The following is an 18138-nucleotide window of genomic DNA, read 5'->3' on the forward strand; positions in this document are numbered from 1 at the left end:
TGACTTTAAATCTTGATGTATTTACTGTAAAATTTACAAGTTGGAACCTCCTACCATCTTGATTTATATTATTTTAAAATGGAGTTCTTACCATTTCCCTTGGGGAGACTTTTTGGTTTGAATAGCTCTTACTGCCAGGTTGCCTTCTTTATATTTAGCCCAAATTTTCATTTTCAAAGACCGTTTTAGATAAGTACCATGATAGCTCTAGCCAATGGATCTGTGTGTCACATAATAGAGTGTGACAATCCACTCAGTTGTGAAAGACACTGGAGATAAAGTAATAAAGTAGCATTTGTGTTATCACAGTGGCTTTACAAATGTAGTTAAACACTGACCCAACATTGTTACTCATTATTGGAAATTATAGATGTTTATAATTCTTCAAAATATGTTAATTTATATCATATATCATATATTTAAATTTAAATTCAAAATCCGGTGATGAGAGAGATGTAGATTTGCAACACTCCTTGGAGGTTTGGGGACCATGAACCAATGAATACATTGCATTGCCACATTAAAGAACTCTTTTTATCTGTAAAGATATAAGCACCATCTTCCATTTTAGTAACTTAAAAACAGAGTTGTAAAATCTTATGATTTTAAAGAACTTAGATTTCCATGCCAAATTGTATCTGTAGACCTTTATAGATATATATATTTCATGTTTTATTTACATCTCAATATAAATAAAGATACAAAAATATGAACTTCTTAGAATTGTTCCTAGATCCTGTTACAACAGTGTTTGAATTATGTGGCAGGAACACGTATTATTTCTTTTATGGTCCATATCAACAAAATTATTTTATATGTATGATTTTATATATATACAGTTGAAAATTTTGAATTTGTATGAGAATATTAGAAGTGGCATCTGAAATTGACAGCAAAAATAATAACGATTTATTATCTCTTGGACTGTATAAAATGTTGGTCTATAGACTCCTTTTTTTTTTAAGATTTTATTTATTTATTTATGAGAGAGACAGAGACACAGGCAGAGGGAGAAGCAGGCTCCACGCAGGGAACCCAACATGGGACTCAATCCCGGGACTCCAATATCACACCCTAGGCCAAAGGCAGGCGCCAAACCGCTTAGCCACCCAGGGATCCCCTGGTCTATAGACGCCTTAAGAGCAGGCTATTTATGCAATAAATATTTGTTGAGTAAATGAGTATATCCATAAATAATTATAAACTACCTTAATTAGCTTCGTTTAAGCAATAAAGACATTTATTCTTTATTTTTTTAGATTTTATTTATTAGAGACACACAGAGAGAGAGAAAGAGAGACACAGGCAGAGGGAGAAGCAGGCTCCATGCAGGGAGCTCAACGTAGGACTCTCCAGGATCATGCCCTGGGCTGAAGGCGGTGCTAAACCGCTAAGCCACCAGGGCTGCCCCGCAATAAAGACATTTAAATCACTCTGTTCACAGTAGAAAATGATGTAGTTAGGGTTGATTCCACTTTGGTCCCATTCAAATATGAGGTAAGTTTCTGAAGTCCCAAAAGCAATTAGTCTCATCTATAAGGCTGTTCAGTGGTTTGAAACAAGGGTGACCGTGTGTGTATGTAAAAACTATTTGGCTACCCAGTGGAATAATTTGTATAACAAAGGCAGAATAACTGATTCTTTATTTACCAGTTTTCGAAATAAGTGGTTTACTAGCTTCCTCCATTGGTGATTTTTTAATATCATCATGAGCTCATGGAGAATGCAACGATTCCACAGACAATTCAAATTTGATGTGTTTCAATCCATTGGTTATTATGCTTACTGATGCTCAATGTGTCTCATTTATGGCCAGTAGGAGTTTCTTCAAGTTGGCTCCTGAGACTTTTTGACATTGGCTATAGTTTTTGATAGTTTCCTTGATAGTATAATAAAATGTCCCAGATTTTTGTATATTTATTTTTTCTCCAGACTTGTAACAAGTTAGCTATTTCTCCCAGAATCCTTGGTTCCTTATAATAGGATTGTATTTCAAGACACAATCTGTGTGCTTGTTATTTGGATCCACAATCTGGATGCTCATTATTACTGAGTTCATCTTTGTTTTAAGTCCTCTCAGTAAAAAAAGCTAGGCAGTATGTTTTCTATTTCCTCCCTTCCTCTCTCCCTTCTTTCTTTCCTTCCCTTCCATAATTCAGTAAAATAAATCATGAGTTTATTTTATTTTTTTAAATATTTTATTTATCTATTTATGAGAGACACAGAAAGAGAGGCAGAGACACAGGCAGAGGGAGAAGCAGGCTCCATGAAGGGAGCCTGATGTGGGACTCAATCCCAGGTCTTCAGGATCACGCCCTGGGTTGAAGGTGGTGCTAAACCGCTGACCCACCTGGGCTGCCCAAATCATGAGTTTATACTGATATTTAACTTCCATTTTACATCTTAACTCATTTCTCATACCAAGAATCTTGATATCAAAACACCAGCATGATACAATTTGAATTATCATATAAACCTTCATTTTCTTTATCCCACTTTACACATACAGCACTAGTCCTAATACCAACAACACATTTACTAATAGCAGTTATTTTATTCATTCATTTATTTATTTAAAGATTTTATTTATTTACTCATGAGAGAGAGAGGCAGAGACATAGGTAGAGAGAAGCAGGCTTCCTGCTTCCAGGATCACGCCCTGGGCGGAAGGCAGGCGCTAAACCGCTGAGCCACCCAGGCGTCCCTCATTTTATTTTTTTAAACAGATCTTTTTCCTTAGGTTATATTGTAGTAGGAATTTACTGCCAAATTACCATGTATTTTTAAAAAAGGTTTCTAAAGCATCTTTTCAAAATATTTTATTTATTCACGACAGAGAGAGAGAGAGAGAGAGAGAGAGAGAGAGAGAGAGGCAGACACAGGCAGAGGGAAAAGCAGGCTCCATGCAGGAAGCCCTATGCGGGAGTCCATCCCCGGACTCCGGGACCACGCCTAAATCAAAGGCAGCCACTCAGCTGCTGAGCCACCCAGGCGTCCCAAGTTACCCTGTTTTAAAATCACTTGGCAGAGTTATTTTCTTTATAGTTGAGCCACCAACTGGATACGCATTTCAGGTTTTTTTTTTTTTTTTTAATTTTATTTCTGATTTTTAGGGATTGCTTTTTTTCCACTTAGTTTTATTTTATAATTAACTTTCAAAGTTCATAGTTTTACTAAGGACAGTCCTCATGTCAATGGTTTGGCGTTTTTTGGTATGCAATCTCTATGTTTCTGAGTTCTTTTCTATGGACCTGAAAATAAAATAAGATCCATGTTTAATCATAATTCTGACATTTATTTGCTCTTACAGAAATCACACAATGTCTCAAACCAGTATTTCCAACTATGTGTTTCATGGACCACTCTGTAAGATGGGAAGTGGGAGGTGGAGTAGAATGTGGGGATAGGATACCATGGTCAAAGAAGTCTGAAAATGCCATATTCTCTTGGAGAATCATGATATACATAAGGCTCTAAAAAGACTTGGAGTAAGGAATCCTTTTTACATTAGTAGAGTCAATTTTTTAAAAGAAAAGATTTTATTTATTTATTCATGAGAGACACACACAGAGAGAGGCAGAGACATAGGCACAGAGGGAGAAGCAGGCTCCATGCAGAGAGCCCGATGTGGGACTCCAGGATCATGCCCTAGGCTGAAGGCAGATGCTTAACTGCTGAGCCACCCAGGCATCCCTAGAGTCAATTGTTACCAAATTTATCTCTGCAACAAGACTGTCTTCATATATAAATATATATTTTTTCAATATTTATTTCACTGAATGAAAGTTCTATAGAGCATGCTTTGGGAAATGTTGCTTTCAAGTTTTCTTGTATATCAGAAAGGGATAATAATACCTGTTCTACGATTCTGAGTTATTGTCTGGATTAACAGGATTGGATATGAAAGATTTTTTTTTTAAAGATTTTATTCATGAGAGACACAAAGAGAGAGAGGCAGAGACACAGGCAGAGGGAGAAACAGGATCCATGCAGGGAGCCCAACACTGTACTTGATCTGGGGTTTCTAGGATCATGCCTGGGCTGAAGGCGGCGCTAAACTGCTGGGCCATTGGGGCTGCCCAGGTTTTTAGTATATAAAAGAAACTATTTTGCTAATGGCTATCATGAAACTTGGAAATGTGGGGGTTAACTCTAACTCTATCCTACTTAGGTGGGCTTATTCCTTGGAGAGGGCAAGAGAATAATGAAACTTGCAGATTGCAGAATGAAGGAAAATGACATACAAGGATCAAATTAGGAAGATGTACAGACGGGAAAAATAATTCTATTTCAAAGAGTAGCTATAATCAGATGAATGATTTTCACATAGATTCAGGAAGGCTCTGGGCTCAAGATAGAAAAGGTTTTCCTTAGTTTCTTAGTAATCTCGGGAAGGAGCTAGAAACTACCGTAAAACTATGATTTATATGAAGAAGTTTGCCTAGTGCATCGAGTATTGAGAGTACCTTTCATAAGGTATGTATTGGTTTATTAGGGCTGCCATACAAAATACCACAATAGGATGACTTAAACAACAAAAATTTATTTTGGTACACTTCTGGAGGTCAGATGTCCAAGATCAAGGTGTCAGCAGGGTTGGTTTCTTCAGAGACCTATTTCCTTGGCTGTAGACGGCCATCTTCTCCCTGTGTCTTCACATGGTCTCTCCTCTGTGTATCGGCATATCTGTGACCAAATTCCTTTTCTTATAAGGACACAGTCAGATTGGATGAGGGCTTACCCTAATGACCTCATTCAAAATGCATTTACTGAGAATCTGTTATGTACAGGCACTGGGCTTTCAGCAATGATAGTATCTACTAGAGGGAAAGAACAGAAGTAGGATGTAGATGTGGTGGTGGGGCTGTTCAGCTATGAAGTCCCTTCTACTATTTATTCGATGAACATTTTATTTATTTATTTATTTATTTATTTTTAATTTTTATTTATTTATGATAGTCACAGAGAGAGAGAGAGAGAGGCAGAGACACAGGCAGAGGGAGAAGCAGGCTCCATGCACCGGGAGCCCGACGTGGGACTCGATCCCGGGTCTCCAGGATCGCGCCCTGGGCCAAAGGCAGGCGCCAAACCGCTGCGCCACCCAGGGATCCCTCAATGAACATTTTAAGTAAAAAATGTGTTAATTCTCTGCCAGAAGCTAGGAGAGAGGCTTATACCAATCTCATCATTTGAAGATGTGTATTTCTCATATATTAATATTTCTGAAATTATATTTTACAGTGATAACTGGTTTAAATGGGAGCTTTCTTACCTGTAGGTGCTTCTTACAATTGATGGAGCCAATAAAATTCAATAAAACATGATGATTTTTAGTGTGTCAAACATAGTTCTTGTCCACAAGATGCTTAATATTTGTATCTTGCAATGTACTGGATTCTCCCCTATACTTGTAACCATGAAATATCCTTCATCATCTTGTCTTTTTCCTTTTGACCTTAAATATGGGTTTATTGAAGTATGGTTGTCTATTATCCCACTGAACTGTCTCCCTTATTCTTCAGCCAAATGAAAGACTTTCATATCTCTATTTTCAACCCCAATTGTTTTTCTAGGCTCTGATTCATAACCGGTATCTACAGATTACTAATTTGTTGTCTTGCTGTCACCTCAAACTCAATATAGTGCATGGTCTTGCCCTCCAAACCAGCTTCTCCCTAAGCTTCCCTAGATCTTTCAGATTTTCTAGTAATTCTTTTTTTTTTTTAAGATTTTATATATTTATTCATGAGAGACACACAGAGGCAGAGACATAGACAGAAGGAGAAGCAGGCTTCCTACAGGGAGCTTGATGTGGGACTTGATCCTGGGACCCGGCGATCATGATCTGAGCAAAAGGCTGACACTCAACCACTGAGCCACCCAGGCATCCCAGATTTTCTAGTAATTCAACATGAAACCTTGGGAACTTTCCATGATTTTACCCTCTCCTTTGTTTCACTTCTACATATCTGTTTACCAGGACCTGTCCATTCTTCCTGTTGCATTGATTTTTTTCTTTTCTGGTTCCACTATTACCATCTCAGTCCAGGCCTTTGTCTAATCATGCATGGACTACTATAATGATTTCTATCTCTTTCTCTGATTCATCTGATAAAGTGGTTATCACCACTTTAAATTTTCTCTAACATTGTACTGTACACTTGACTCCCTGCTAAAAGTCATTTAATGGCTCCTTACTGATCATTGAATAAATTCCAAATGCCACAGCCACCACATTCAGGGCTCTTCCCCAATTATTCCTTTCCAGTTTTGTCACCTACCATCTGGAACTGCAGGAAATGTTCTGCACTTTTTAGCTGCCACAACTTTGGCTTTAACCATTTCCTCCTTGGCCTGGAGTTCTACTCCCATCCTCCAGGCTTTCCTTCAAAGCTCAGCTGACTGCTCCAGGGAAAGCATTTCCTGATAGCTTTTAATTTAGTTTTAATTTCTTCTCTGAACTACAGTACTCAATGCATATATCAATAATCTGACATTTAGCATGTACTCCCTTCTATTGCTTTCTATCTTTTTTTTTTTGCTATCTTTTTATGCATGAAAATGTCTTTCTAATGAAAAATCTCTTGAGGGCAGGGACTTGGTCACACATTTCTCCATATTTCTAGTTTTGACAGTCTTTTATTTTTCATTCATTTTATTTTTTATTTTTATTTTTTTTTTAAAGATTTTTATTTATTCATGAGAGGCACACAGAGAGAGAGGGAAACAGAGACACAGGCAGAGGGAGAAGCAGGCTCCATGCAGGGAGCCCGATGTGGGACTCGATCCAGGGTCTCCAGGATCACACCCCGGACTGAAGGCAGCGCTAAACCACTGAGCCACCGGGGCTGCCCTCATTTTATTTTTTTAAAAAAAGGTTTTATCTATTTATTTGAGAGAAAGAGAGAACAAGAGAGAGCCAGAGCGGGGTAGGGGGGTGGGGGGGGGGGAGTCGGTGGGGGTGGGGGAGAGGGAGGAGCAAGCTCCTTGCTGAGTGGGGGAGCCCAAATGGGGCTGGATCCCAGGACCCTGGGATCATGATCTGAGCTGAAGGCAGATGTTTAAAAGGCTGAGCCGGGCAGCCCGGGTGGCTCAGCGGTTTAGCGCTGCCTTCAGCCCAGGGCCAGATCCTGGAGACCTGGGATCGAGTCCCGCGTCGGGCTTGCTTGCATGGAGCCTGCTTCTCCCTCTGCCTGTGTCTCTCATGAATAAGTAAATAAAATATAAAAAAAAAATAAATAAAAGACTGAACCACCCAAGTACCCCTTGACAGTCTTTTAAATATACAATAACGTTTTTAGATCTTTAGATCTAGAAGTTTACCTAGACTTACCACTATTCACAGATGAAGAAAAGTAGATCCAGAGAGTTGTGCAGACCCACTTAGTATAAAGCCATAGTCCAATATTTGCAGGTACTTATGGATTATGAATCAGAGGTGCTGGTTTATAGAGAAGGGCAGGATTCAGCAGGCAGAAATGTGTGCATTCTCTGAACAAAGGAGGGAAGGTAGTTATTTCGGGCAAGTTTGGGAAGAGGTGATCCAAGCCGTCCGACAGGAGAGGGGTAGTGGCTACTTGAGGGCAGGCAGGCCTGTTCTTCCGCACAACCCACAGGCTCTAAAAAGTGGTCGGACGCTTGATGTTTCTTGCATGAAGTGACTTACCAGCCTTAGTACATTCTTCTTCGCAGGCATGAGGCTTGAAGAGGGCGAAGCAGGTTGGCTTTCTGGTCTGAGGAAGACCCACTGCCCGGTGGCGAGGATCAGCCAAGGGCTCTCCACTCTGTGAAGGGAGCCGGGACGCGCCCCTGACAGGAATCCGTGGACTAAGCAGCCGCTCAGGATTTGGCCATCATCCCGGGAAAGAAGAGCAAGGGGCTTTCCACCTGCCCCCGGCCTAACCCGGGACCGGAGGCCTCTCGGGTTCCAGCGCCCGCCGCTCCGCCTCCTAAGCCCGCCGCCCCGTCTCCGCGCCTTCCCCCGGCCCCGCCCCTCACGCCCGACGGGCTCGCTCCGGCGCCCGGCACGCGCGCGCACGCGGAAGCGGAAGGCGCGAGGGAAGCGCTCCGCCGCGGGGGCGAGCGCGCAGGCGCCTGCCTCGGGGAGCTGCGGGCGCGAACCCCGCCGTGGCGCGGGCTGAGGGGTAAGAGGCGGGGAGCCTGGGGCGTCCGGGCTGCGCGGCCGGGGTGGGCGGCGGAGGGGAGCGCGGCGGAGGGGGACTCGCGACGCGCAGCGATCGCGCGCGCAGGTGGCAGCCGGGCTCCCTCCCCCGCTCCAGGTGTGAGAGGAGGGGGCAGCTGGCGGGGCCTCCCCGGGTCGGCCTGCTGGCTCGCTGGGGGGCGGGGGCGGGGGGCGCGTTGGCTTGGCGGCGGCCTGGGCTTCCTTGGCGCCCTTGATCCTGCGGTCTTGAGGGTCTGGGTGCTGCAGGAGCGGAGGAGAAGCGTTAGGACCCCCCCCCCCTCTTATGCCAGACATGCTCCTCACTGGGTGTCGGGCCCACTTTGGGGGACGGACCGTTCAGACTCAAAAAGAACAAATTCGGCCCTGGAATTTGTTCCGAAGCGAACCGCCGAGGTTTTGTTTTATATTTGGTTTTGACCGAAATGTACTCATCTTAGGGCAAAGTAGGAGGGAAAACTTAACCTGCCACCTGCGTGAAAACTTCGTGTCGTGTGGGTCGGTTAGAAAGTTACTGTGCTTTGCTTTGCAGATGGAAAAAGTAATACAGAGCCCTTCTTACTGTTCAAGAAGAGATCCGTTAAGCCTTATAATTAGCCACAAATGACCCTAAAATTACTTGCCGCCTTCATACACAGGAAGATCTCCATTCGGCAAGTATTTTAGGAGTACTTTGCTTTCTGCCACATTGTTCTAAGTGCAAGGAATAGACCTAGGGGCAAAGGCGAGAGGATCCTGCCTGGCTTGCACGAAATTTATATTCTAGTTGTCAAAGAAATATAATTTTATTTTTTTTAAACGTAATTTCCTTTTATGCCTTTTTATTGGAATATAACATATGTACAAGAAAATACAGCAATCATAATTTGTAACTTGCTGATATATCGTGAAGTAAACGCATCTTTTAACCACCACTCAAATCAAAAAACAACTTTGGGGATGCCTGGATGGCCCAGGCCTTTAAGACAAGGACTCTTGATCAGGTCGTGACCTCAAGGTCTTGAGATGGAGCCCAGCTTGGGGCTCCCTACTGGGCATGGAGCCTGTCAAAGATTCTCTCTTTCTCCCTCTTCCTCTGCCCCTCCCTTCCCCTCTGCCCCTCCGTCCCCTCTCTCTCTCTTAAAAACAAGACCCCCCTCACCCCCACTCCCCTTGCAAAGCCCCAGAACATTTACAGCTTCTTAGAAAGCCTCCGTGGAGACCTCTCCCAGTCACCATTCCTTCTTCTCCCCAAAGGTAACCTCTTTATTGATTTTTTTTTAAGATTTTATTTATTTATTCATGAGAGACACACACAGAGAGGCAGAGGCATAGGCAGAGGGAGAAGCAGGCTCCATGCAGGGAGCCCAATGTGGGACTCAGTCCCAGGACACCAGGATCACCACCTGAGCGAAAGGCAGCCACTCAACCTCTAAGCCACCCAGGCATCCCTTTTTATTGATTTCTAACCATATATTAGTTTTATCTATTTATGAGCCTTTCATAAAAGGAACCATATAATATGTATTTTTTGGTGTCTAGCCTGTTTTTTTATTTTTTTAATTTTTTTAAGGTTTTGTTTTTAAGTAACCTTTACACTCAACTTAGGACTTGAACTCACAACCCTGAGATCAAGAGTCACAAACTCCACCAACTGAACCAGCCCAGCACCCCTAGTATCTAGCTTTTTCTTTGTCTTTATTTTTAAAAAAGATTTGATTTATTTATTTATTTATTTATTTATTTATTTTTGAGGGAGAGAGATAGCAAGAGAGATCACAGAAGGAAAGGGAGAAGCAGACTCGCTGCTAAGCAGAGAGCCTGATGGCAGGGCTTGATGCCAGGACACTGAGATCATGACCTGAGTCAAAGGCAGATGCCCAAGTGACAGCCACCCAGGTGCCCCTATCTAGTTTTTTTTTTTTTTTTTTTTTTTACTAAGTATTTGTGAGATTGTTCTGTGTTGTGTAAAAAGATAATTTCTGATAGTGAAAATAATTAAGGTAAATGGTTCAAACAGTAAGAGGTGGAAACTTTAATAGGATGGTCAGGGATGATCTTTGGGAGTGGGGTAGGGGTGATTTAATACACAAGAGGAATGACAAAAGGTTAGCCATTGAGCTGGGTGAGAGCATTCCAAGTAGAGGAAAGGAACAGGGATAATGAAATTGATGGGTCCTTGGAAGAGTAGGAAGACCTTGGAAAGTGGGAGGAGATGAAATCTGAGAGGCTGGCAGAGGTCAGATCTTAAAGGGTCTTATGGCTGGAGTACTTGCATTTTACTCTAAGTAGAAAGTGAGGAAGAGATGTTTTTTATGCCCTTCAACTTCTACTGGGAGTCACTTGTAAAGGATGGGAAGGCCTATCCATTTTACTAAATAACAAAGAAACACCTCAAAACTGATGATCCTGGGTAACTTGGGAATTATGGAAACATTAATGTGTTGGGAAACCAACTCTTCTTTTGTATTTTCAGGATTTATATTAATTTAGCACATAATATATTTCCAAAATTGGATTTAGTAGACACTTTAAAAATTAGTCATCTGTTCTACACTTTAAAAATATTCTTTCAAGTAGTTGTTCAGTTTTCTTTTTGAACCTGTTAGAGAAGAACCCCCTTTTCAAGCTGCTTGTTTCATTTTTGGACAGCTATCATTGTTAAAAAACCTTTCCTAACATATATATTTTTTTGCTTTTTACTTGGCCAGTTGGCTAGCTGACTCAGTCGGAAGAGCATGTGACTTTTGATTTTTCAGGATGGTAAATTTGAGCTACTCATTGGGTATAGAGATTACTAAAAAACAAAAAATAAAACTTTAAAAAAAAACCTAATTAAGCTTTTTTACTTTTAATTTCATTTTTAAACTTTTTACTTTTAAATCAAAGTACACTGGTCATTGGTTCTGCATTCCTATAGGACTGACAGTTATTTATGACATGTTACCTCCCTTTCAGTCTTCATGCAGTTGATTTTTATTGATTTTTTTTCACATTTAAGTGCAGAGCTTTGATTTTATTTCTGTCATTTCTGGAATTAGATTTAGTTCATCATAGATGTTCAGATCTTTTTGGATGTGATTCTTTTTTTTTTTTTTAAAGATTTATTTATTTATTTATGATAGACAGAGAGGCAGAGAAACAGGAGGAGGGAGAAGCAGGCTCCATGCCGGGAGCCCGACGTGGGACTCGATCCCGGGACTCCAGGATGGCGCCCTGGGCCAAAGGCAGGCGCTAAACCGCTGAGCCACCCAGGGATCCCCTTGGTTGTGATTCTTTATGTTTTCCTTTCCACCATTGTGCTCTTAGCCAACTTGATCAGCAGCAAATATTAGTTAAGCATTATGTTCTTTTAAAGTTTGTTATGATTATTTGGTGTTATTGGCACTCTTATTTTTGTTACTTAAGATTCCTGAGGAAGTACTTATACAGGATTTTCTGGAACTGTGAATTATTGACTTAACTTGGTCATATTAGTGATTTAAATTTCCTAGATGGAATATTAGTTAAGCTATATTTTCAAATCTAAGAATTAGCATTTCTAAATTTTTTTTTAAATTTTTATTTATTTATGATAGTCACAGAGAGAGACAGAGACATAGGCAGAGGGAGAAGCAGGCTCCATGCACCGGGAGCCCGACGTGGGATTCGATCCCGGGTCTGGATCGTGCCCTGGGCCAAAGGCAGGTGCTAAACCACTGCGCCACCCAGGGATCCCGGAATTAGCATTTCTAAAATCAATTTTAAACATGATATCTAAGTAAAATATAGTGTTGTATTGCAATTCTAGAATGTAGAGTGCAGCATATTGAAAAGGGGCTTTTTGATGGGCATCCCCGGTGGCTTCATACTGGGCGTGGAGCCTACTTAAAAAAAAAAAAGAATCTGAGTAGTTTATAATAACCTTGTATGAAATCAAGAATCAACTTTGGAAAGGGATTGAATTTTAAGTTTTCCCCTTACTTTGCCTCTGTGATAGAAGTTCTAGTGAATAGTAAAATGATTAAAAATGGATGCTGTAGGAGGGAGGAAAGGGCATTTATATAATTCAAATTTGCATGATATTTTTACATAATCTTATTTACTACTTTGAGTCATTCTACCTAATTGAGATGCTGGACTTCATTAGTTCTAGAGTTGACCTTTGTGATATTTAAATAAGAGAATAATTTTCATCACTATATTGTATACTTGAAACTGATATAACGCTGTTAACTATACTAGAATTAAAATGAAAAACTTAAATAAAAAATAAATAAAACTAACATGTTTTATTACATCCTTAAAAAATTTTTTTTTTGCTCAGTAGGTGGAATGTGCCAATTTTCTCCTAGTTTTTACAGTTGGCTATTGTATTTTTTTGGTTATATTTAAAGTATATCCTGTGGCGCATAATTGTGGCCCATAATTTCTCAAAGCTTTTTGCTTTTATTTATTTTTATATTTTTATTTATTTTTAATTTTATTTATTTATACATGAGAGACACAGAGAGAGGCACAGACACAGGCAGAGGGAGAAGCAGGCTCCATTCCATGCAGGGAGCCTGACAGCGGGATTCAATCTCGGTTCTCCAGGACCACACTCGGGACTGAAGGTGGCGCTAAGCCACTGAGCCACCCGAGCTGCCCAAAGCTTTTTGCTTTTAAACCATCCAACCCAAGGAAAAAACTGAAAAAAAAAAAAAAAAAAGAAAGAAAGATATAAATAGTTAATTGCATTTTACTGCTTTTTCTCTTAAGACTTGGGTTTCCAGTCTTAAAAGTTATTATCCTAGAGGAGAACACAGGCAGCAACCTTTTTGAACTTGGCTACAGTAACTTCTTGCAAGATACATCTATGAAGACAAGGGAAACAAAAGCAAAAATGAACTCTTGGGACTTAATCAAGGTAAAAAACTTCTGCACAGCCAAAGAAACAGTCAACAAAACTAAAAGACAACCTACAGAATGGGAGAAGATATTTGCAAATGACATATCAGAAAAAGGGCTAGTGTCCAAGATGTATAAAGAACTTACCAACTCAACACCCAAGAATCAATCCAATCATGAAATGGGCAGAAGACATGAACAAAAATTTCACCAAAGAAGGCATACACATGGCCAACAAGCACATGAGAAAATGCTCCGCAACACTTGCCATCAGGGAAATACAAATCAAAACCACAATGAGATACCACCTCACACAAGTGAGAATGGCGAAAATTAACAAGACAGGACACAACAAATGTTGCAGAGGATGTGGAGAAAGGGGAACCCTCTTGCACTGTTGGTGGGAATGTGAACTGGTACAGCAACTCTTGAAAACAATGTGGAAGTTCTCCAAGAGTTAAAAATAGAGCTACCCTATGACCCAGCAATTGCACTACTGGGGATTTACCCCAAAGATACAGATGCAGTGAAACACTGGGACACCTGCACCCCAATGTTTTTTTTTTTTTCTCACCCCAATGTTTATAGCAGCAATGTCCACAATAGCCAAACTGTGGAAGGAGCCTCTATGTCCTTCGACAGATGAATGGATAAAGAAGATGTGGTCTATATATACAATGGAATATTACTCAGCCATTAGAAATGATGAATACCCACCATTTGCTTCGATGTGGATGGAACTGGAGGGTATTATGCTGAGTGAAATAAGTCAGTTGGAGAAGGACAATCATCGTATGGTTTCACTCATACGTGGAATATAAGAAATAGTGAAAGGGATTATGAGGGAAAGGAGGGAAATTGAGTAGGAAAAATTAGGGTGACAAACCATGAGAGACTCCTAACTCTGGGAAACAAAGAAAGGGTTGGGGAAGGGGAGGCAGGGGTTGAGGGATGGAGTAACTGGCTGATGGGCACTGAGGAGGGCACTTGATGGGATGAGCACTGGGTGTTACTATGTGTTGGCAAATCAAACTTAAATAAAAACATGTAAAAAAAAATACCAAAATCATTATGGTATAAAAAAAAAGACTTGGGGTTATTAGTTCTTGTAGAGGTTCATTCTATAAGATAGAAAGATGTGGTTAGTCAAAGTATATTTTGGAAGAACAGTAAAAATCAAACTACATAAATTAGTAGAATACTTTCTGAAACTAAATAGAAAGGTAAAATTCCTCTTCCTCTCTGTACCAAAGATAAATCATGCCTTTTAAACTATATTTTTTTTTACATGTAGGTAAACATGCTTTAGATGGAATTGATTCTGCTATCTATATATCTGTTGTTTTTCTTTGTTACCTTGTAAGAACCAGTCCTTACCACATCCTTACCATATCTTTACTACATATATTGAATCCCATTTAACAACATGGAGAGCTGCCTTTTGAGGTATATTTCCCAACTAAAGGACTAGGGAATAAAGAACTTAAAACTACCCACTTTCCTTCTTGCTGACACCTGAATTCTTTATCTTCCTACTTGGTTTAATGAGTTCTTTGTTGTACCATGCTCAGCTAAATCTTGGTCTTTCTTTTTTTTTTTTTTTCCCTCCAGGCTACTTCTTCATAGACCTAAAAGTCAATATTAACTGGAAATGAAGTATCACTTAAAATTCTCTCAAACTCCTAATCCCAAAGAATTTAATAACATTTCTCTGATGAAGAAAAGAAGTAACTGACTATGCATTAAAAGTATTTTGGCATTGGTCCTATTTTTTTCCCTCCTTAGATTTGAAGAAGAAATATGGAGAAATGGCACTTGATGACAATTGTGGTCTTAATAGGACTAACAGTACGGTGGACAGTTTCTCTTAATTCTTATTCAGGTAACACATCTTTACTCTTTAAAAGATGGATAAATATTCCTTTAAACAGTTTTGTCGTCCTCCTTTTTATAATAGTTTATAGATATCTGACTGGGACAGAAGAATTTTTTTTTTTTTAAGATTGTATTTGTTTATTCATGAGAGACACACACACACACAGAGGCAGAGACAGGCTGAGGTAGAGGCAGAGACAGGCTGAGGTAGAAGCAGGCTCCATGATGTGGGACTCAATCCTGGGACTCTAGGATCATGCCCTGAGCCGAAGGCAGGTGCTAAACTGCTGAGCCACCCAGGGATCCCATGGGACAGAAGAATTCGAGGCTTTTTTGATATGGTCAAGAAAATAAACATTGAATTCTAGTGAAAATAATATGTGTAAGAGCTAAATAGAAGCATAGGCTTTATGACATGAGAAAACAAAAATGTATTTTAATGGGGAAGATGACAAGTTGATAAATGATTACATATTAAGTATCAAAAAGAGAACTGAGCTAGTACCTGAAGGTGGGAATGGAATCAAAAGAGGCTTTTGTTTGTTTAGGGTAGAGAGGCCATGTTACTAGACTGAAAGGAAGAGAGGAATGGAGAATAAGACTGGGAATGATGTAAGAGAAGAGGAGGGAGAATTAATGGTACATGGTCCTGGACGGGGGATAGGATTATATTCAATCCTGTATTTATTTAGCACTGCTCATGGTCCAGGCACTGCTAGGTGCTAGAGTACATGAATATCCAGTACTGAAAGTGTCCACATTTTAGTAGGTAAGTGGTCACAGGACAATGTGGTAATTATGACTAGAAGTATTTGTAAAGTACAAAGGTTACATAGAGAAGTGAATGATCAAGTTGCATTAGAAAAAACTTTTCAGAGAAGATGACATTTGAGTTCAAGGTTGAAGGATGAGTTGGAACTTGCTAGGCAAATGAAATAGGGAACATGGGCAAAAGGATGGTAGAGTGAGAGCATGGTTTTATTTATTTATTTTTTAAAGATTTTATTCATGAGAGAGAGAGAGAGAGAGAGGCAGAGACACAGGCAGAGAGAGAAGGAGGCTCCATGCAGGCAGCCTGACGTGGGACTCGATCCCGGGTCTCCAGGAGCACGACCAGGGCCCAAGGCAGGTGCTAAACCACTGAGCCACCCAGGGATCCCCGAGAACATGGTTTTAAGTAGTCAGTATTGGAGTATAAAAAGAAGGAACAAAACGATGCGGAGGGAGCGGCTGGAGATTTAGCTAAACACTGTGCTTGGCAAATTACTTGTGTTTTAGAAAGATAACTTTGTAATAATGCACAAGGTTTATAGGAAGCAGGTTGGAGGTAAAGAGACAAATGACATAATCATAATAATAGAAATAAGAGCTATTTTAAGTATTTACCATATGCTAGACACTAAGCATTTTTTTAAATTTTAATTTTATTTATTTTTTTAGCATTTTCTTTTACTTACCACACTACTGAAGATAGGTATTGTCTCTAATTTACAAGTGGAAAATAAGGCAGCCGATAAATGACAACTGGGACTCAAATATAGTTGTATTTTATTCCAAAATCAGTGCTTTTATGACACCACTCTGTGCTTCTAAGAAGTCCTGAACTAAGCTATTTAAAAGATAGATAAATGAATCTGAGAAATAATGAAGAAGTAAAATCACTTGGATGCAGCAGTAGACTTGGGCTCAAATCTTCATTTTTCTTTGCTTGTTAGCTGCCGGATCTTGGGGTAGTTATTTAATCTCTGAACCTCTTTTACAAAGGTACCTCTTCTACAAAGTGGGAATATTAATATATATTTTAACAGGGTTGTGGGGATTACTTGAGATCATATGTATGAAACATATTTTCTTTTTTGGTAGTGTAGGAATATAATCAGCATATTAATGCTTCACAACTGTTCTGTTATTTGATCTTTACATCAGATCATTTAACCCCAGAATGTTTATTGAGTGTCTGCTGTGTGGGCAAAAATACTTTACTGGTGATCAAGTCTTTCAGTCTGGCTTTCAGGGTGACCAAGAATAATAAATGGTATTTTCTTATGATATTGTGGTTTATAAGAAATATATATTTGGTCTTTGTCCTCCTTCTGGCACAGAGCCTCTAAAAACCCTTGGGATTTTCTAAGTGAAAGTGATAAAGTTGTCTTTTGCTATGGTAATGACTGGCTTTTGGACCCATCTATGGATGGGGACTGGTTGCCCGGAAAACCTAATTGGGTCTTTAGAGGGTTGGAACCTTCAGTCCCACCCTCTGATTTCCAGGGAGGGGAGAGAGGCTGGAGGTTGAATCAGTCACCAACGGCCAGTGATTAATCAATCATGCTTTTGTAATAAAGCCTTCATAAAAACCCCAAAGTAGGATGGAGCTGGTGAACACATGGAGACTCAGAGGGAATTGAAGCTCAGCGCTCTTTCCCCATACCTTGCCCTTTGCATCTCTTACATTTGGCTATTCTGAGTTACATCTTTTTATAATAAACTGATAATCTAGTAAGTAAATGTTTCTCTGAGTTCTGAGAACTGCTCTAGGAAATTAATCAGACCAAAGGAGGAGGTTGTGGGAACATCTGCCAATCAGAAGCACAGGTAACAGTTTAGACTTGCAGTTGTCATCCAGGGTTGGAGGAGGTTGTTGGAACCTCTGATTGATAACTAGTTGGCCAGAATCTGGGCTTATGACTGGCCTCTGACATGGAGGGTGGGGGCAATCTTATAGTACTGAACCCATAACCTGTGGAATCTGATGGCATCTCTTGGGCAGATAGTGTTAGGATTGAGTTGTAGATATGGAGTTGGTGTCTGAGAATTGCTTGTTGCATGTGTAGGGGAAATCCCCCCCTATCCCCACACTGTAATTGGGTCCCTGAATCACCCTTTTATTTCCCTACAGATGTTCAGAGTCAGGTGGATAGAACAGACTTGTAAATATGTACTATATAAAAATATAGTGTGATATAAATAAAGTAGACTGGAACACAAGAGACTTCTAATTCAGATGAGAGGCTTGGAGTAGGGATGCCTGGTGGCTCAGTCAGTTAATCATCTTCCTTCTGCTCAGATCATGATCCTGGGATCCTGGGATGGAGCCCCCCATCCAGCTTCCTGCTGGAGGGTGGCAGGGGGCTGCTTCTCCCTCTCCATCTGCCACTCCCCCTGCTTGTGTTCTCTCTCTCTCTCTCACAAATAAATAAAATCTTTTTTTTTTTTTTAAAGAAAGGCTTAGAGTAAAA

At 40.2% G+C, this 18138-nt stretch overlaps 1 protein-coding gene and 1 long non-coding RNA gene across 8 annotated transcripts in view; one reads left to right on the top strand and one right to left on the bottom strand.

Annotated features, from left to right (window-relative positions):
- Positions 1–1239: 1239 nt before the first annotated feature.
- LOC140630426 (uncharacterized) lies at positions 1240–7977 on the bottom strand. 3 transcript variants are annotated; one of them, XR_012028197.1, is made up of 3 exons: positions 7667–7977; positions 7334–7491; positions 4464–4686 (listed from the first exon to the last, which is right to left on the bottom strand). It is a non-coding gene; the product is annotated as an uncharacterized lncRNA (long non-coding RNA). The 3 variants fall into 3 exon arrangements; XR_012028198.1 differs by lacking the exon at positions 4464–4686 and adding an exon at positions 1240–3251 and having other exon boundaries at positions 7334–7977; XR_012028196.1 differs by having other exon boundaries at positions 7334–7977.
- A 49-nt stretch (positions 7978–8026) lies between these two features.
- The window catches only part of ALG6 (ALG6 alpha-1,3-glucosyltransferase), a 67032-nt gene continuing 56920 nt past the window's right edge, over positions 8027–18138 (top strand). For 2 of the 5 annotated variants that reach the window (XM_072820567.1, XM_072820571.1), the window contains exons 1-2: positions 8028–8144; positions 14813–14909. In XM_072820567.1, coding sequence (XP_072676668.1) covers positions 14828–14909 — 82 coding nt within the window. In that variant the 5' untranslated portion in view covers positions 8028–8144; positions 14813–14827. Of the gene's footprint in view, positions 8145–8260; positions 8280–8711; positions 8833–14812; positions 14910–18138 lie in introns of those variants that run through there. The other 3 variants (XM_072820569.1, XM_072820570.1, XM_072820572.1) reach the window with 3 other exon arrangements.

The sequence above is a fragment of the Canis lupus genome, chromosome 3 (genome assembly GCF_048164855.1).
Source record: "Canis lupus baileyi chromosome 3, mCanLup2.hap1, whole genome shotgun sequence".
In the NCBI taxonomy this organism is placed as follows: Eukaryota; Metazoa; Chordata; class Mammalia; order Carnivora; family Canidae; genus Canis; species Canis lupus.